The sequence below is a fragment of the Sinohyriopsis cumingii genome, chromosome 11 (assembly GCF_028554795.1).
Source record: "Sinohyriopsis cumingii isolate HCF-2022 chromosome 11, ASM2855479v2, whole genome shotgun sequence".
Lineage (NCBI taxonomy): Eukaryota > Metazoa > Mollusca > Bivalvia > Unionida > Unionidae > Sinohyriopsis > Sinohyriopsis cumingii.
In genome coordinates, this window is record NC_142971.1 from 44,970,393 (window position 1) to 44,992,712 (window position 22,320).

Below are 22,320 nucleotides of genomic sequence, written 5' to 3' on the forward strand. Positions count from 1 at the left end.
ATTTCTTCTATTTCAGTGCCGAGTGCTGAAACTATTTGGTTACTTAGTGATTGAGCACCAGGGCATTGGAATAAAGTGCCTTGGCCATGTTGGCATGGATGGGGGGTGGGGTAAAAGTGCTTTCGAGGTCAAGTGTGTGCGTGTGTGTGAATGTGTGTGCCAGAGATATGACAGCTTGGTGCAAGTACATGTCAAGTGATTAAATAAATATGCAAGGGATTATCCATTATCAAATTTATATGGTCAAAAATGGTGCGAAATTCCTATTCAGTTTCTGACAGTAACATTTTGTACCATCTAAAATAAAATAAACTGTATACTAATTTTGTTTAAAAAAAATAATTAAAATTTCATGCAGTCATTCTAATCTTAACATTATAGTCTGACTCTGCATCCCTGTTTGTTTGTACCCCACTATCAATTTCAAAAACAAGAACGTTTAATGTGATAAAAAGTGCACAGAACTAAGTCAATTGAATCATTGATTTACAATTTCTAACCTGACTGTGACCAGAAAGGCACTAATGATGGCATCCCCTGTACGATTTCATGCTTAACAGACTTTCCATACTAACATGGCGCCATATTGCATACACTATAGTCTAGTTTATTTCCATCAGACAACATAATGACATAGCTCATCCTGTTCAGCAAATGCCGAATAATTGCATAAATTACATAACACTGAGAGTTTGGAATTATATCCCTCTGCATACATGAACATAGAAATTAAACTGCTAAGTGTTAAATCCACATGAAAAGCGTAGTTGTCGTTTTCCTTTGCTTGAATCGACATTGTAAATATCGGAAGTAGACGACTTATGGATGTACATGTGTAGTCCTGATACACCCCTTTGCTGAAAATGGGCTTGTCCAGAAACTGGAAATGGATCTGAGCATGTCCGTCTATTGCACTGAAAACTTCCGTTAAGCATGAAATGCTCATACGATGATGGTGTTAGGGCCACTCTACTCAGAGTCAGGTTAGAACTATAAATCAATCAATGAATTGACTAAGTTCCTTGCACTTTTTATCACATTAAAGGTTTCCATTATTTAAATTGGTAGGGGGGTACAAACAAACTGGTTTGTATTATCAGACTATAATTATATAAAAAAACAAATGAGTAAAACTATTTGGTCTCATCATCACTGCTGGCCTAATAGGAGTTATTATTCCAGGTGAGGATAAGGTGCTGTCCGTTTTGTAGATTTGAAAACAGTCATTTTATTTAACCCCCACCCCTCCTTGCAGGGTGTACTTTTATCTAACCCATCTCCAGTGCAGATGTACACATTTGCTTAGTACCCCCCTTCAAACACTGTCAATGTGTTTGCATTTAGAATCAAAGTTTTTTTAGTAACCCAGTCTCCATATTTGCATGACCATGTCCCTGTTTTCAAGCAACAGATTTGATCATTCACTGTGTTTGATAATCTCACTAATTCTGTACATTTTGGAGCTACATTTTTATTTGTCCATTATTTCTAAAAATGTAAAACTGAACATTGCAAATATTAGATGCAAATGACACAGTTCTGACGGCCATGCATCATCAATCCTAGAAATCAGAAACGGGCACAGGGGCTAATCAAGTTGCTTACAATTAATTATCAGTTATATATGTATTTTAAAAGGGAAGACACTTCTCTCCCTTATATGGCCATGATCAGACCTGCTTAATATACAACTGCAGCACACTGATTGGTTGACTGACCTCTCATTGGCCAATTGAAAATGATGTCCTGCACTTATTTCTAACTTCTTATCTTGATGCTTTTCATTTTTAAAATTGGTAAGGGGCTACAAACAAATTGGAAAGTGTGAAAATACTATCAGTTGTTTTGTTGTTGGCAATGGCAAATAGGTTTTATTGTAACTTTAATAAAGATTTCATTAATAGATGTGTATGTACTACTTGGTCTTATCACCCTCCCCCCCCCCCCAATGTGTACATACAAAAAGGATATTCCTCAATAAAACAAAGTTTAATCCAAAGCCAACACAAGATTCACATTTAAACTAACACATGTAAACTCAAAAATTACCACTAGTACATTCATTCTGTAAATTATTCAAGTGAATAAAAAATAGGCATGGAATATAAAGCAGCAATTATGTTATAAGCTATGTATATTTTGGAGATGCTAAACATAACAAAAAATGGTGTACTGTCCAAATGTTAAGCATCTTGACATGCACAAAGCAAAATCTAAACATAAAGTCGACAATGTTTAATTCAACTTGCAACTATGGTATCATTGTGCTTACATTTTTTGGAAAAAATGAGAAGACTGGATTAAACTAAGCAGAAAGTTGTAATAATCATCTACTTGTATAAAAGTCCCAACCATACACATTGTTAATAAATACTTGCATGGTTATGACCACCACCAATGAAAATAAGAACTCTTACCTATTAAGAATCTAAAGTATCAATGAAAACCCCCCCCAATACATTCTGATCTTATTACTCACCAACTCATCGGTTTAAAGATCATTTTTTCATTTTTTTTAAATAAATACTTGCATGGGTATCTCCACCTCCAATGAAAATAAGAACTGCTACCTATTAAGAATCTGAAGTATCAATGAAACCCCCCCCCCCAGCACATTTTGACTTAGATTATCAAAAATTATATTTTAATTAGGTATGTACAGTATCATTTCTATGCAGAAATATCTGGAAGATTGGGTGAATAATGATCGGTTTCAAGATAATTTTCTAATTTTTGTTCTATAACTTAACTTCCTTTCCATATATTGCCATTTACTACAATAGTTCCAAGATTTCTTTTAAATCATCACAGTAATTAAACAAAGTGCAACTGAATCTATGAAACTAGTTTATTTAAAGTGTCACATAAGATACTTCATATAAACATACATCAGTAATACCAATGGTATTATGCTCTGCGCTTCTTCCATTCCAACTTTAAAGTGCATCAATCAGATTTTTCCACTGATAACTGTTAAATAGTAAATTTTGTGAAGTTATATTCCAAAATATCAGAATTATCTATTGGAACGGGACTTGGATTGATTACATGCTGGAGTTAAAATCTCCAACGGAGACTCCATTACACACAAGCATTCATTTCTGCCCCTTCAATCAATTAACACATGGTAACTAACACAAAATCTGCCCCTCACTGATTCTGTGCGTGTCAATCATCTTGAGTTAATTGGATGAAGACAAGTAATGTTACAATGGCTTTTGATAAGTCTATGACAACAATGTTCATAATGATTGAATAAATGGAATTTCACTAGTCTTTTAACACTTTTCGATTAGCTTGCTGAAAAAAGAACAGAACTTACCTCTAAGGCTGTCAATTATTTCTCTCGGGTTTGCTTTCTCAACCAAATACCGACTTCTTCCCCAGTTGAAAACATGTTTCACCGCCATTACTGTCACAATACAGCTACATTTGGTTCTTTTCACAGCGTGCATTGGATCCGAATGATGCAAACCAAGTCTCATGATTCAAAAATTAATGTGGCTGCAGAATTTATACTTTAATTTTATAAGCAGATTTATTAAAAAAATCTACTAGTTTTCCTAATGATTAAGAAAATAAAGACAGATTTCACTTTGTTTGTGATTCATAAAACTGCAAATTCATGGTCACGTGATAGGCTTTCCCTGGCCTATTTATAGCTGACCAATGACAACGTTTTATAGTCTGTTGTCTGATTGAAGGAAATAGGCCTACTCTTGATGGGAACAAACACGGAGTGAAAAACGTAAAGATCTAATCTGATGACTGGATATCTAAAACGGAAGTTTTTGATTAAGTTAGCTTGCACTTTTAGACAGACCTACTAAACCAGTTATTTCAATCACCTATAGAAGTGATTTTATTCAATAAACAGCCTGGGACAAAAGCAATTTTGAAACCAAACTATCCTGGCATATACGTTTTTAAAAGTGCCATCCCTGGGTCCCATGTATGTTTCAATGGAACAGCCCTAATTATACTGGAACAATTTTGAGACAAAGGAATAGATGGTCCAACTGATGTACACAGATGAACTGATGAAAGTAAGAAAGATAAGCAGGATGAAAGCAGCAATAGTATACTATTAATTTACTTGGCATTGATCCATATATCTCTTCCACATATAGTGATGAGGATCTCCACTGTGTCTTCTGAGCCATGCTGTTCCTTCAGAAGTCTCATCAAATGCTGCTGAAAGATGCCTTGAGCCAACTCTGTATCCCTTGAAGTACTGAAAATCTGGTCTGCTATTTTGAGCAACTCTGTAGGTTTCAAAGATTTTATTTTCATTGTATAAAGTTTATTTTCCAGCCTTTGCACAAGTTTTTCATCATTGTTACCCTGCTGCAAACAAATTGCATCCCAGAGATATGAATACATGGAGATTGGGCGTTGACTAGAGAAGCCACTGCTAGCATATTGTGTTATAGCCGTCTCTAACCAAGTTTCAGCAACAGTGCCATTTACATGTATATACTTTGTTAGTTGTGCTAGTGCTATCAGGTGCTGATGAATCGATCTAGTAGGAGATTTAGCGATTAACTGTAACAAGCTTTCCTGGTTGGGTCCTTTTGCAAAAAGGATCTCGTCTTTAAAGAAAGCAATGTAGTCATCATCAAGATGGCCAGTCTTGCTTAGCAGGCCAAGAATATGTTTCTCGAAGGTGGCTGTAAGTGATGGTGCATAACTCTCTATTCTAACGTGATCCCAAAGATATTTAAGTTTTCCAATATTGTTGTCATTAAAGTGCTTCAAAGCACATGCACTAATCTTTGAAACAAGACCATCTACAATCTTTTCTTTAATGTCTGTGAAACCAGTTTCTTTGTCAAAGCTTTGACTGTACACTTTCATGACTGCTGATAGCGACAAATTTTTCATTAGGGACAGAAGTAATTCTGTGCCTTTTCCTGATTCTCCATTCTGAATTCTGTCTTTTATAACAGTGCAAACGTTTATGGTAAGGGCAGTTGTTTTCTCATCATCAGATGTTCCAATTGCTTTAGAACGCTGAAGAAACCACTTAATTTCTTCCAGGAATTTGCTCTCATCCTGAAATGGATACATGTGTGTCATCCAAAGAATAAGGCAAAATTCTTTTCCATATTTTCTTTGCATAACAAAGTAAGAGAGCTCATGCAAATATGATAAAGATGAGACTGGTACATCTGTCTTTTTCAACTGACACAAGGCATGAAACAGCAGTTGAATTACATCGTTATTAACAACCTGCATCAAACTCTCACGCTCCTTAAAACACCCCACCAGCACACCAAACATCAAAGATTTCTTGTCAGACAAAAGTCTGTCTTTTTGAAGATCTGTCACAACATGAATGACCTCCCTGTTGTTCAGATTTGGAGACACAACTGTGACAAGTGCTTCCATTTGTAAAATGCTGTCTTTCATGTCTTCATCACAGTGTTGCATAATGTGCTGAACATGGCATAAGAATCCATGTTCACTAATTTTCTTCCAAAACATTCGTTGGATTGTTGAACAATCTATTTTAGAAGCACGTTCATCTCTTAAAAGATACTTTTTTGATGAGAAGTACCCATCTTCAATCTTCTCAACAACAAAGTGGCAGACACTCTGCTTGTCTAAGACATTAGGATTCAGCATAACTCTCACCTCCCAGAGATGTTTGAAGCCACTAACCAAACTGAGTCTTGTGCCATGTAGTTCCTTGCAATCACTCTCCATGACAACAGTTCCAATTTCTGAATCTTTGAAAGGCAAGTAAATGTAGAAATATTTTACTATCTCCTGCAAAAGAAATAAAGTTAATAAGTTAACTTTTCACATACTATTTTGTTTCTACAGTATAAACAAATACAATTATGGGGACCAACACCACATTTTATAATTAATTTAACAAAAACCTTCTATATTAAGTATTTCAAAATGTAATACTGATTTCTTCTGGGTTTTTACACAGAGGAAGAAAGGAAAATTATCCTTAGTGAGTTTTCCTTAAGGAGGGTTTTCAACTGTTAAGGAAGGTAGTTTTAGATGAAAATAGTATGCATGAATAAATATAAAATTTATTTTCATTGGTGGATGTGATCATGTGTTATGACTAAGGCACTATATCCTGTGCATTAGAACTACACTGTACATACGACAACAGAGAAATTGCCACTGAATACCAAAGGCTGTATGTAAACCATTGTACAACCCAGACAAATGTAGTTGGTAAACACTTTCAATGACTACATCATCAATTCAAGACTCTTACTGCTCAACTGAAAAAGTGTCATATATATAGTGCTTCCTTCTGGCAGCTGCTTTAAAAGTCATGCACTTGCATGACTAGAATGAACTTTGAATTTTTATTACTGACCTTATTCCACTCAAAGCAATCAACTGTGCATGATTTTCACATGACAGCTCATTTTTAAGGGGTGGGGGTAATAAATGTGGGTGGGATTCATGCAATCACATGTCCTGGTGAAAGTTCTGCAAAATATTTGTATATACAATAAAGTACACACCCATTTATACAATAGCAAAGATGCTAAAGAAAAATTTGTCACAACTGGTCACAAATATCATTGTTTGTCTCTGATGAAACAACACACAACTACAGCTTCCTATTTTTATACATCCTTGAAAAATGGAACAGAAATTGAATAATCCAAAACTTTAAAAAAATAATACACAATGGAATGGACAGAGTCACAGTCATAAAAAAGATAAACTAATAGCTTTTTGTTACATCTTTTTATTATGTAAAGGCCAAACAGTTTCATTTTGGTACTGTAAATATTAATTAATGTGTAATATTTTTATCTTAAATTTAAAATTCATTCAAAATACAGAGCCTTATAGATCCAATTAATTATATAATGAGCACTATTTTATCCACTTTTGAATAAGATCATGTTATGACGAAGCTTCAGAACAAAGATGCATTTAAAAAAATTTAATGCTTGAGCACTCACATGCCAATTCATTACAATCCCTATTCCAAGTATTTCAAGGGCCACAACTCCATAAAATATGGTCAAAACTGACAACCACTTTACTCTAAAGACTTTATAACTGGGCTCCAAATTTTGGTTGAAATCAAACGAGAAGCCCAAGTATGTCTGAAATTGTTCATATTACATGTACTTAACTAACATGACGACTGCACCATGTAAGCTTATGTATATTTTAAGAACACAACCCTATGCAAAGCACTACTAAACTTTATATCATAATGACTTTATTCATTCTATTTTAGACAGTACATAAATTATCCCAATGATAAAAGCAGAATAAAATATGCACTGATTTCATGCATAATTGAACTCCTCAGTGACCTTTATGATATATTTACTAGACTGGCAGGTACTGTAAGAGTCATTTATGTCCAAATCAAACTTGTATAGATCCAGTATTACCCTCTTTCTTCCTTAAATTTGTATCTGATTTTCATCCAAGATAACTTTTAATAAGGAAATTAACAATTAAATAGCTAATCATTTACTTCTTCATTCTAATAACTATATCTGTGGTTTCTAGCTGGCTAAAAATCTCCTATCACGCATATTGCTAAAAAAATATATTTCCTAAATAGTGCATTTACACGCAATGTGCATAACAGTTAATGATAAGACTTGTACAACTTTATTTTTGTTTTGAAACAATGTTAATTGTGTATATTTCTGTTAGGTTTGGTTGATTACATCAGACCCTTATTGTAGTTTTTATTTAAAGCATTTCACACCTAATTTAGCTCCAACTTGCTGTCAAAATCTTTGTTGCCAAAACCACCCCAGAAATTTGGCAATTTATGTATTTCTTTTTCAAATCTATTCAATTCAGTGCATACACTTTGTATATTAAGAATGGCCAAATGTTGTTACTATGCATAAAAAATTAGAAATGTTCAAAATGTTAGCAACAAAAGATGTTTTGTTTAAGCATCATTTGGGGAAAAACTAATTAAAATAATTTGGGTCATAAATAATTAAAATAAAAATATTCCTTATCATGATGACTGGTCTTAAAATTTGATATATTTCTATCAATTTTATGAGAGAGAGAGAGCATAGCTGTAAACCATACAGCATGTGAGATATTAATTGTTCAACTTATATAAACAGTTTTATTGCTTCATCGACCAAGTATATAAGTTTTGAAACATTTATTGTCAAGATGACAAGTGAACATGCATTAGTTTTCTTATTTTATATTAAATATGTCCCCATAATGGACAGATGAGAAAAATAAAATTACAGTAAGACAGATGAATACAGTAGAACCTCTCCTGGAAGACCACCCATTCTGCCAAAAGTGAATGGTCTCTCAAGACAGGTGGTCTCTCATAATGTGTCAAACCACTAAATAATCAATAAATCTGTGCACTGAGAGTATGGTCTTTCAAGACAGTTGGTCTCACATAATAGTTGTCTTTCAACTGTACAAATGTGTTTGCTCCAGTGCATGATGCTTCCCCTACTCATGATTTTATCATCGATATCACTACTCTGACATAACCAATTAGAACTCAACATTATCTCTTGATTTTTTAAAACCTTTTTGAAACACATGGTTTATTCCTTAAGCTCCTGTACATTCAGCGATTAACATAATCAGGAAACATCCCTAGATTTCGCTTTTGAAGATTGTGCCATATTGCTGCATTTATTATTCCCACCAAGTTTTTTAATTTTATTATTAAGGAAGGTCCATTAAATATATCCAGATATAATGCCATAGCATATATTCCTGATTCCTTGTACTTTAAATAAGCAAGGTCATATGACACTGAATTTCAAGCTGGCATGGTAATATTTGTCTTCTTGTAAGCATGTTAACAGAGAACTAAACTTTGAAAAGTACACTACTTGTTTTTGTTAGAATAAACAATTAAACAGGAAAATCAGCAAATTTTCTGATGTGAAACGAGTCAAAATGTTTTACATGTACATTAATATGGAGTCCATACAAGAGAAGAATTTATATACATTCATATGCACACACACATGGCCAAGCTTGAGCACATACACCCACCCACATGTGTAAACACATGTATCCTGGGACATTGAGACTATTTTAAAAAAAAGTCTTTATTCAAATAAAAGAATTTTTTACCAGAGGTGCAGCCCATGATCAAGCTATTCATTTATATATCTCTTACACACACAAATACACACATGAATTGTCATCAGCCAAAGATTTGTACCAATCAGTACCAGGAAACATTGAAGTGATAAACAAAAATGAGACTGATAATTACAAATGTAAACAACAGTTGAAATAGCAATATTTAAAAACAAATTGCTTTCAGTGTTATTTTTAAGCTAATTCACATCTTCTGGATACACGACACAAAAAAAAATGAAAAGATAGTGCAAGAGGAACAAGCATAAATTACTTAAAGAAAAAATAAAAGAAACCTTATTTATATATGTAAACATTTTAAAATGTACATAATTATGTTTGTATGAGGCTGAAATTGCTGGTTTACTATTTAATGATAATTGGAAGTACTCAATACACTGTATCTTTAGACCACACGGATTTCTTAAAATCATGACAGGCAAATTAGTATATATAGATAGCATATTGCTGGGGGTGGGTGTCTGTTGAGTAAGATCAATTATGACTCAAAATTGTTTTCTCCCTTTAAAAATTAAAAAAAAGTTTATACATGTCTTCAGATTACAAGTAAAGCTAAATTCATTACACTACAATATAGTCCCGTTCTTCAATAAATTCTTCTTCACAGGCCAAAATCTAGTCTACAGCTGAGGATATTGTAAAGTTGTTTACTTAAGCAAGTCATCAAATGTGAAATGCTAACATATATTGCATTTTAAATTTGTTCAATGCTGATATCATTACTTTCATAGCCTGGCATTATTTCATATCTGGCGAGTGTTTAAGAATGTAAATTTATGCAAAGGTAGAAGATAGTCTACAATACGAATTAAAAGATAAATCATATATAAAATGAACATGGTAAGGAAAAGATAAAATGTACATGATCATTATTTCTATCTCCATTCCTCATATTTTAGACCAAGTTAGTAAAATAATACCATATGCTATTTTTTGTTTTTATTATTGCTATTGTTGTTGGTCAACTTCCTTCATGCACCTGTTCTACATTTAACTACCCTCATCCCAATATTCAGAATGTCCCTAAATGCGATCAGAAAAAAGACAAAAAGAATAAGGCCTACAAATGACAAGCAACATGTCAGTTATTTTTCAATGAAAAGGGGAGGAAGAAAAGGAATTTTTGTGATACTGTGTGTTTGAATTGTTTGGTCCATATGGTGAGGGACAAAGGGGTGAGCTAAGAACACGGTTTGTTTTCATTTTTCTTTTTGTTAAGGAGACATGCAAACAAGAACATTTGAAAAATCTGCATACGTTAGATGGTTTTACAAAAGTGTCTTCTTCTACTGTCAAAAAATAAAACATGTTCTCAGTTGCACTGGTAGTTTTTGAGGTCTTTTGAAGATGCAAAAATATGATGAAATTTTTTTGTGCTTTTTGATGAACATATACCCATTTACTTGGAAACAAATTTAAAGTTTATTTCACATAGTTTCACTATACCATATGTATATATTTTACAGTGAGCATATAGTGGACATAGTCATTTTGGTGTATGTTAAAATCATTTCATGCATTCTTTGCAGCAGAAATGTTAGTTTAGATGTAGTTAGATGCAGTTAATACTTGACTGTTTTAGATCCAAATGGACTTCAATTTTCTTGTTTTTCACATGGTCAACATGCAACAATCAAAACAATATTCAGGTGGAAGTTATTCACACATATCTTTGGAGTCTGTAAAAGTCTGAAATTGGTTGGCACATGTAGACCACCAGCTTACACCATAAAGGGAAAGAAAAGAAACTTTTACCCATTACCCTCCTTTACCATGGACTGGTGGCACCCAAGTTCAAGCCATGCAATACATCACCAAGGGTGCTTCACATTTGTGAGGAGGCGTGGAAGGGCATACCAATGGGACTGAGAGAGAAAAATAATCTACTATAAAGATAATAGGCAAGAGGCGGAAAGGCAATAAATGTCTAACCTCTACCATCAGCCTCCTTTCTATATGAATGCCTGAATTTCCTAAATGATGGATATACTGCTCTCCTGATATGAAGGTAGCATAACTGATGGTCACCCTTGGCCATGACACGCAAATAAGGAGAAACAAATTTTTTTTTATTGATCGAGCAACAAAAACTTGGGCAAATGCAGCAAAAGTACTAACTCACGCCCATGAGGATGTGTTGACCTGAAAATAGTTTGGTGGTTATCTGGGCTTTAGCCATAGGACCCACCAGACTCAAATCTCATTTCTGTGATGCTAGATTAGGGAAACAGAAACACTAAAAAGTTGACTGTGCATGTCAGCCAACAGCTTCAATCTATTATGCATCTTAGATAGAAATGTTCCATTGGAATGTGAGTTTTGCCAAGATGAGGTATATCTAATGCTGTAACAATTCTGAATTTACCAAGTATTACCTACTTCATCCATGATGCCAGGGCTTCATCCCTATATCCTGCCTTAATGGGGAGAAAAGATATTTTTGGGATCACAGACCTTCTGTGTGTGTGTCAAAGAATGTATAAAAGCACAGACCACAGTTTAGAACAGCTGCATTTCTTGACAAGCTGATGGAGGAGACAGACTGAATGACCAATGCTGAGTGTCGGCAGACAGCACACAGTTCTTAGCTATAGTCTTGTTGTCTCTTTAGGAACACAGAATTCTCTGAATTTATGGTAGTTCAGCTAGTTCAATAGAAAGTGTGTGCAACTCACCCTGCATGCTGATGTTAGGGCTATTAGAAAGCAATCTTATAACAGCTTTAAGGTGGATCTGGCTAAGGGTTAAACTTCTCCAAGTTGAGCCAAGTTAAAACCAAATATTCAGTTAGGAAAAAAGGTGGGTGATTTAAGCCTAATCAGTTCAAAGGTGGCCAGCAAGTATGGTCTATATTTGCTTTACCATGGTGCCTGAATGTGTTGGAGATTATGAAGCATTATTCCCTGAGAATAATTGCAAGACTAAGGCATTCAAAAAGGATGATGTTTTTTGTCTATATACTAGCCTTTGAATACCTGCCACTTACCTTCATACACTTTCAAAGTGAAGGGCCTTGTTGCTCATGAGATTCTCTGTGACTTAAGATTGAAACTCCTTCCTATGCAGGCTCTCCTGACAAGAGCCAGGCATGATGAGCAAGCAAGTTCAGTCAAGAATGATAAACCTGCGAGTGGAGTTATTTCAGAAGACTGAATTTTGCTTGACTTGTGCTGGAAACATCACAATTTCGAGCTGGTCATCACCCATGAACTTGTTCCACCCATATGGAGTTACTGGAACCATACTACAAAGTCTGGTCCCTGATGTTTTGAATGAATAATGGAACAGAATAGCTGGAGGAAAAGTATAGCCCCAACTCTCACCCCAGTGGACTGTCAGAGCATCCACAGCCCAAGCTTATGGGTCCAAGACAGGAGAGACAAAAAGTGGACAGATTTTTTATTTCACCTCATTGCAAAGAGATCTACCACCAGATGCCTTTAAAGTGTGCAGGTCTACTGCAGTATTAATATATGATAGGATAATTCAATTCACAGAGTCTGACCTCTTCCTGACAGAATCTGCAAAGTGAGGCAATAGGTGAGCCTCCCCCCTCCACCTCCATTTCCCCCACCTGGACAAACTGGCATCTACCAGTAAATATTATGATGTCTGGTTCTGGCTTCACCATGAGATATTTCTGCTATAAGCCATCTACACTTGCTGATATAGACAGTCTGCAAATGGGTACCTTGGAAGAAGCAATGCCATCAGCAATGGATGCATATAAAGTACCATAGAGGAATCCAAGACGTTGCAGTAAATCTTTCATAAAAACCAGTTACCTATTTGAATGCTCAATAATCAATGCAATGCATATTTGTAGTACATAAACAAGATTGGGATGGGTCAGAGATTCTGTACACAGATGAACAAAGTGTTTAAAAGAGATATGACTTTTCCCAATTTACTAGAAAGGCCAGGTTGGTGAGGAATAAGATAAGGATATTCCTGTCCCAAAACAAAACAGAACTAACATGGATATAATGAGGTTGCTGTCATTGAGGAATGCTTGAAAAAAGAGAGGACTAAGTTGACCATTTTTGTAAATAAGACTAAGGTCATGTCCAAAAGGTAGAGCTTAGAATTGCTAAACTGTTCCTCATAATGAAACATTATGTAACCTGGATGAAGGATAGTTGGGGATATGAAAGTATTCATTGGTCAGATTGAGATTAATCAAAACTTGTCCATCATGATGGAAAGGCAAACTGGTCAAGATCACTAAGGTATGGGATGGTGATCTGCGCTGAAAAGACCAAACTAATGACAAACAATCCGAGTGGCCTCCAATAGTAAATAAAAGTCAATGAACAGAAGATGGGAACAGTGACAAGCTTTAAGTATCTAGATGCTATTACCTCTGATGAACGTTCAAAACCCGAGATTATTTCCAGGACTGCGCAGACAACAACTGCAATGGCTAGGCTAAAGCCTGTTTGGAAGGACAGTAACATACATCATGCTTGGGTCCAAGATCAAGTTTATGTATTCCCATGTCATGTCCATATTCCCATATGTGTTTGAGGCATGGACCCTGACAGCAGAACTAGAGATAATAATCCATGCTTTAGTGATGAGATGTAATCAAAGGATCATAAAAATTTCATACTTATGCCAGATCTCTAATGAGAAGGTCCACATTAGAAACTAAAGTGCAATTGGACTATATCATGTCATATCAAATCAAGTTAGACAAAGCTGTGAGGGCATTTTATGACAAGATATCCCAACATTAGGAAGATTTTAACAGCAGTATTAGACATGTGGTGTGGAGGGAACAATTCCTCCAAGCATTTGTGCTGCCACCTAGTAGATCAATCTCCTTGTGTGACTTCACACAGTATTCATGTACCTGCTGTTGTTCAGACACGTAGGAAGACACTGTAATACTGGTCCCTACCTGACTTGATATTACTGCAGCTGACAGCTCTTGCATCTTTATCAAGTATAGAGGCAATAAAAAATCTACCACTATGTTGATTTCTGGTGACTCCATAAGATATTAGCCTGGTGTCATTTCAGACATGGCATTACTGGTCCATACCTGACTGGGCATGAATTGTAGCCAGCAGCTCTTTCCTCTGCATCTTTAGCAATGAAAGGGGCAAACAAAACATCCACCACTATACTAACAATGGCAGATGATTTCAGGTGCAAACACAATATAGTGCCCTCTGATAATTTCATAGCAAGTTTCAATTTTGTCTTTCTTTTTTGTTTTTGTTGCCTTAACATTCTTTCTTAGCAATGAGAGACCATGACCTGCAAATATTGCACAAAATATCTTGTACAAGCGAGGCAAGACATACTTGTTCTCACTGACCTTGTACTTCTGACATATTAACTTCTTCACTATTGCTTCTGAAACAGCAAAGATGTTCCCATCATTTTATCATAAGGAGGATTCTACTAAAGACAGATCAAATACCACCAAAGAGCATGTCAGTAATTCCAAAAAGATCAGATACTCCTAATTAGTAACTCTATCTCAAAATATATTGCCAGCCACAAATTGGAGCTTAATCAACAATGTCAATAATGTACTATCTGATCATGAATTGTACATAAACTTGTTCTGTCATAATTTGATTTAACTGCTGTAAATTCAGCCGAGTCAGCATGTTCATAACAAAACATTTTCTGATTCTACTCTGCATCAATTAAAGCAAATGTGCTACAATGAACCCTTTTGTTACAAACCACCTCTTCTGCTATCAAAACGTCGTCTCTCAATCCAGTATTCTCTCATCCGAGGTCATGACCTTATGATATACAGTTGATCCATGTCAGAAAAATGTAGTCTTTCCAAAACAATTGTCTTTTGACTCGTATTTAACCTTCTGTCCTATAAATTTTAGCAAAAGTCGAAGTTCCTCATTAAGTTGAATGAATTTTATATACAATACTTACACATCCACTTTCCCCTTGGGCTGTTGCAACTGGAACAGGTGTGGACACACTCTGAGTATGGTCTAATAGTGTACCCTTCTTGAGCTGAAATGAGGACAATAATTTGATTATGAAATATGTGTGCATCAACAGATTATACAAAAAGACATTCTGCTAATAAACCATGGCAACAACCTATATTTAAACAGCAGCCAGGTTTAAAGATATGAGCAAGAAAAATTTGTTTACAAATTAGATAACAGATTAGATCTTAGATCAGTTAATAAATCCATACAAATTTACAGTAATAAGTTATGTAAATTATAAATACATTGGTCATTCACAGTAACACTTCTCAGTATACCACTGCCACTCTTTATAATAGTGGACCTGTCATGGATGTGATTAAATTGGTCAACATTTTGTTTGATCACTGCTACTGGTTTCATTATATTGGGGTTCTTGGCTAATGAAAACCATTATAATATGATTTCGCATCATTAAATTTTCTATATTTGTGTTTTAATCTGTTATTAAGACACAGACTTGCTGGAACGTTCCTGCACTTACAATGGGGTCACTTTTCTGACAACCATAATATAAATTGCAAATAAACAAAGTTAATACATGTACTAATGATTTTGGACATCAATGCAGCTATACAGTGATAAGACACGATGAACAGCCAAAAACTACTTTGAGAAAGTTGGGGAATGGTGTGCTTAAAATCACAAAAAACGGTGACAAGTTACCCAAAACAGATAATCCTGCTGCACTACTGATTATCTCACTAACACTTATTATTATAATAAAGAATAACAACAGTTACAAACTGAATTCCTGTAAACTCTGAATTTGGTTCAGGCAACTAGAAATTGTTCTTTGAGGTCGATCTTAGTCATATGTATGTTTTCAACAAATTTAAAATTACATTAAAGATTATCAAGATTGAACCCATGTAAAAATGTATACCCTAGTAATCCATGACATGGGCATCCAAATTACCATCAATGGGAAGGATAATATACTTCTCTTAAATGGATGCCCCTACAAGGCTATATTCCCATAATGATTAAAAGGGATCATCGGGAATGGGGGAAATATGCCTAGTCCTTCCCCTGTCTGATGCTAGTACCTCCCTATTCCCTCCAGGATTTGTCAGTAGCATAGCAAAATGTGTTTGGGGACAGGGAGGAGGGTGTGTCTTGACCCACAATCCCTGTCTCCATATTAATTGGACTAGTGCCTGAAGACGGGGGCTCAGTCAATTACCAGCCACTGGGTAATGACCAGTTAAGCAACTCTGGAGAGAAAGAGGAACCCTCTTCTGGGCTTATACTGATTGATCGTAACTCTGCCTGTTGCCTTCACTGGGTTATGGGCATGAAGAGGGTGCTACTCCTCCCCTAATGGGGGATGGATACAAACGCAATCTTTGCCCTCTAACTCTCTGCCCTGGCATTACCTCCCTTGGTAGTGACCCTGAACCAAATCCTAAGTGTCCAAAAGGGTTATATTTCTCCAAAGTGAATGATCCCATATCTCCCTGGGATTGAGTTGTACTCTTCTCCATGAAAATGTTAAGATTCTTCTAGGCCTCTAACTCAATATGCTCTAGAAAGGAGGAGAAAGAATGGCCTTTCCACTTATAATTTCATCTACTTTCTGGAAGGTCCCCTACCTCATGCAACCAAAGATAATAAAATAGACACATGTCTGTTCACTGGCAACCAATGCAAGCAAGGCAAGTGGGTTATCTATCCCATGTGGTTTTGTTATGGCCCATTTGGTCCTCTGTGGCATACTGCTGGGGTTTATGCTATTTTTCAGCAGTTTTCAGCACATGAAAGACCATACATGGCAGCCATTATATTTGGTGAAGGAAGAACCCAGGAAGAATCACCAATTCACAATAAGCTAATGACATGCATTCTCACATGCCCATGTTGGTCTAGCCAAAAACAATAAATAATAATGAAAGGTGTTGATTATAGCATATTAATGGTGTGAGACTTGTAGTCAAACTGAACCAAAACAGGCAATCCTGTATGTGCCTGATGACAATGAGCTTGTGAAACCAGCAAAACACAATACATGGTAATGAATAATGAGTAGTGTGCATGACTAAACTCACTACTGATGGTTAATGTTGGTGTGAAACCCCACTAAATGCATCTGTTGTTTTAGGAGTTAAATCCCATTTCTTAGGGCAAGATAGGATATATATGGCAGCCAATATAAATTGGTAGAAGAACCCAGAAAAAAACCCAGTAAGATCCACCAACCTACGGGAAGCTACTGGCAGCTTTCGCAAATACCCTCACTGGCCGAGCCTAAGAATCAAACCCACATGGACAGAGATGAGATGACAGTGATAAGTAAAGGTAAGCGCTTTAGACCACATGGCCATCTAAAATTCAACATATAACCGTAGTCAATGAATCATCAAACCTGACAGTTTAAAAAAATATATGTAAACAAAACAGAGGTCCACCAAAATAATTCTGGAGATGAAAATGGAGAGACTATACCACCTAGAGTCCAGCAAAAACCAAAATCATCTGAGTTAAACTCATGCATGCCAAATAATGACATATACACAAAAGCGTAACTGGAGGAGGTGGACAGGCCAACTGTGGTATTAGTTAAGATCTAGATTTTATTCATTTAATGTACCCATGGTGAAAAGCTGACATGCAACAAGATTCTTTGACTGGGGAGGGATAGTATTCCATATATCAGCCCCAGAGTAATGAAAACCATTTTTAAACAGGTCTTTGGTTCTGGAATTGGGAAGTTTTTGAGTTGTCATTGATCTAATGTTTGGGCTACTGCTGGTTTCTTTGCATTTAAAATTATTTGTCAAGTAACCGGAGGCAGACTTGACAGAAACTTCATATATCATTTTAGCTTTCTGTAGATGAAGTCATTCTTGAAAAAGTTGGATGTTTAAAGTATTCATCGTCTCTGTTTCCAAGTTGCCCATCTATTATTATTATTATTGTACAGGCTTGTCTTTGCAGCTGAAATAATTTCTTAATATCAACATTATAAATATTCCCCCACATGATGTTACTAGTCAAAATAAGGCTGAATGTATCTCTTGTAAAAAGAGACATGATACATTTTTTTTTTACAAGTTCATGATCAACAACTTGAACAAGATCAAATACTTCTCAAATATCAACCAAAACACTCCCAATAAACTTTCCTTCATCTAAAGCCATCAGCCATGTGTCAACCATTGAAATTAGTGCCACTCACAAGAATGATTTTGCCTAAAACTGGTTATCATGAAGAAGTTTGTGGTTACTAAGGTAAGTAATAAACAATTCATGACGTGCTTTTCAATTAATTTTGAAAGAGTTGGAAAGATAGAAATTGGCAGAAAATTTGAAAGATAGGAAAGATAGAAACTGAACAAAAATTGATAGGAAAGATAGAACTTAGCTGAAAATTGTTCATGTTATCTCTTGCCACTGTTTTGTGGAGTGAAATCACCTCTGCAGTTTTCAATAATTTTTTAATTTTACCCAGATTTTGATTAAGATTACATATGAATATAACTGTCTCTGCTGATTAGGTAATATCAATATTTTCTAGATATTTTAAAACAAAAGTTAAACTTCAGGAATTTCAAATCTACCATCTTCTGAAAACCTTTCATCACAAAATCTTCTGAGATATGAGTGATCTGATACAACTTTAGGTTTTCCAATGTTTGAGGCCATATTCACAAAATAAAGTCATTAAATAAATTTGCATTTTATAAATGGTCATTGGTGCATACACTGCCAATGTTCAGAGATGGAATATCAATCTTGTTCTTGGATTTTCCAGCTCCTAATTAATTACATAGTCTCTAAATTGTTTTAGGGTTTTTCTTATTCTCATCAATAACTTCTTGATAATCAGTCTTTTTTGCAGTCCTAATTACTTTTTTTTGCATTTCTCCAAATTATATACTCTTCACTGCCTAAAGCTTTCGAGTAGTCTCTTGTTTTAATATCATCCAATATCTCTGAAGTAATCCAGCGTGGTTGATGACCATGTTCTATTCTGTGCATTTCTAATGGTGCATATTGACTGACTACATTCAAAACAAGTCAATCAACTTATCCAAGAAATTATCTATATCTTCAAATATGAACATACTCTCCCATGGAGTCTGTTCCATCAGATAATTGATGTTATTAAAATGTTTAAAAGATCTGTAAAACATTGATTTATGGACATGTTTAACCTTACTTTCCTGCTAGATTTTCATGTAAGAAGAATGGCATAGTGGTCACTCAATCCAATCTTAGGAACATAAACTTTTGAAACACTTTATGGGGTGTTAGTATAGATATGATCAATATGGGTTTTTGAATTTGCTGTTATTCTAGTGAGCATCTTTATTAATTGGATCAATCCAAAAGGTTCTACAAAATCAGTCCAGTTCTGATGTATCTGTTCATTTACTAAACCCTTCTTCCGGATTTCATGAGTTGCCTCCCTTGGTATGTAATGCCAATTAACCAATAGTGTGTAACAATGGTGCACTGTACACTGGCCAAAAATGATGGAAGCAATTTACTTCAAAAGGATACGTTTTTTTTGTATGTTTGATATCAAAAGTCCGACTACGTACCAGAGAGAAGTTGTTACTGGTGTATTTGAGGGAAATGATATATTTGCGCAAACAAAGACCAGCAGTGGAAAACTGCTTACTTATGAATCCATTCCAGTTGTGTCCTCTACCTGTCTTGACTATGTAGGAACAGTGTTCAAATCTGAACAACTTTATTTTGACTGGATGCAGTGGCTTACTACATCCAATAAAAATCACAGACACAATGCATTGCAATAACTGATTGATCTGCTAAGGTGTAAATGCATTAACATAGTGGAACCATGGCTAGCGAAAATATTGCCACTCAAGAGACCAAAGTCTATACCTGGGGTTATATCTGCAAGATTTAAAATGGGTTTATTAATAAGGCAATCACGCATTCTGAGTTTGGTACCACTTGTGACTGACCATGTTTTGGTTCAATCACATATGAAATGAGATTATACCATCAAGATCCCACTGAAGTTCAATAATTAACGAGATTTTAACTAATAATAATTAATGGAGGTTTCATCATATTAGCCAAGCTGGTTACCTTATTCTGATCCAATTATGATCAAATCTGCAATATCAGTTGATAACAGTGTGTGGAAATGAAATGGGGAACATATGAACCAACATTATAACCTTATGCACACCCCATTATGAAACGTTTATAAAATTGAAAAATAAGTTCACAGTCACCACCAGAACAAAATCATGTATGCTGCTATGGGCAATTTGGATGTTAGATCAGCACCATTTTTATAGAATGCACAAGACATTAGAACAGATCATTTTGTGAAAACTTCATGTCGATATGACCATCCATTTGACAGAAGTAGCAACCACATGGTTTTTTAGATTGCCACCAAGGCCACCATACTGAATAAAAGATCAATATTTTCATTTAGGACCAACCAAAGTTTTTTTCTGATGAAACCCTATATCAATATGATAAGAGGATTTTCATGATGGTGAACAAGGTGGCCATAATGAAACTGGACCAACAAGATAGTCTTTTGGTGAAAACCTTATGTTGATTTGACATCATCATGGAAAAAGTAGACAATTTCAAGATGGATGCCATGTTGGTCATAATGTGTGTCAAATTGGCATCATTTCCATTTATGACCAACCAGACACCACAAGGAGTCTTCTATTGAAAACCTTATGTCAATGACATTCCATTTAGGAGTAGTGATAACTCAGTTTTCAAGATGGCTGCCATATTGCATACCTGAAGTCCACCATTTTTATTTAGGGCCTCCTAGCCATTATAACAGGTCTATTACTGAAACTTCATGTTGATCTTTCCATAGAAGAGTAGGAATAACAAGCTTTTCAAGATGGACACTGTACCAGCCATATTCAATGATGAAAGCATTATTATTTTGAACCAAACAGATGTTCAGAACCAAGGCTCAGCTGATCATGTTGTACAAGATTGTGAACAACCTAGTGGACATACAAGCAGACAAATACTTGACACTGGCATATAGCCAAATTAGGGCAAACCACATGACAAAGTTCAAATTAAAGTCAGCATTGACAAATTGTTTCAAGTTCAGCTTCTTCCCATGTACATTAAATAGGGACTTGGAACAAATTACCATCAATAATTACAGAAACTTCTGACTTGGTATCTCACAAGCAGGATCTATCCAAAATCACATTCTAATTAACTAGTCAGCTACAAGTAAGACCTTGTGATTCTCAGGGCTATGCTAGTTGAGGTTCCATATCGCATCGCTGCTATGGTCTGAGTATGAAGGGACAAAAACGTACACTGACACTCTTTTACTTATTTCTGCCTTTCCTATCATTACTCTTCTGCCTTTATCTTTGACCACACAAGCCCAAGACTCAAACATACACACGTCAGAATGGGCAGTGATCATTTTACCTAATATGCATTTTATCCACAAACTTTGCTGAAATTACAAATTCAAGTGCTGCTATTTGTGTGCAGTGACCTTGATCTTTATTGAGTTTAACATTGACCTATATTTATGTCGAAGATGCTTCCCTTCATCAAGTTTGATGAGTCTAGATATTACAGTAAGTACAAAGGGTGCAGACAACCTATTTGGTCATAAGCCAACCTAGCCAGTAAAATGTGAAATGTAGGTTACAGTGACCTTGTTTTGTTGTAATGATGTCTTACTAATGAAGACTGCACAAGTAAAGGACATGCATGTAGAAAGTTAGCCTCCTCCCCTGGGTGTGTGTGCTATGAAACCTACTCCAAATTGTTGCCTAGGATCTAGGAAGAATGTTCAAGATTAAGTTATAGTTTCTATGGGGGTGTGTGTATGTATGTACTGATAGACAGATGGATTTAACTACAAATCGACACAATCTTGGTGATACCGTGCCAAAGGTTTGGTATCATAAAGATTCATAGAAAACAAGGTAAGTGCAAAAAGCAAATAAAATCATTAAAATACAAAGTCTTCTTTTTTATATAAACCATGCCCTTTAAAAAAAATCAAAACCTGTACATGGAACATCATCAGTGTACTCCTAACTGAGTATAAAGGCTTCCTCCATAAGTCACATCTTTTCAGAAGGGCAATTATCAATTCTATATTGTACATCCCCAAGCCAATAAGGGGGTCAGGAGACTACTGTGTTTTACTAGTAGGTCACAAGAGGAGGAGTTAGTCCTAAAAGAACAAATTCAACTCTGTGTGGTCAAGTACAGAAATTTG

The 22,320-nt window shown here is 35.3% G+C and overlaps 1 protein-coding gene across 1 annotated transcript in view; it reads right to left on the reverse strand.

The window, feature by feature from the left end:
- Positions 1-4,092: 4,092 nt before the first annotated feature.
- LOC149788043 (uncharacterized) overlaps positions 4,093-22,320 on the reverse strand; it is a 90,463-nt gene continuing 72,235 nt past the window's right edge. Inside the window, exons 13-14 of the mRNA XM_089973510.1 lie at positions 15,034-15,117; positions 4,093-5,772 (exon numbers count right to left, since the gene is read on the reverse strand). Of these exons, the coding sequence (XP_089829636.1) occupies positions 4,093-5,772; positions 15,034-15,117 (1,764 nt within the window). The remainder of the gene's footprint in view (positions 5,773-15,033; positions 15,118-22,320) is intronic.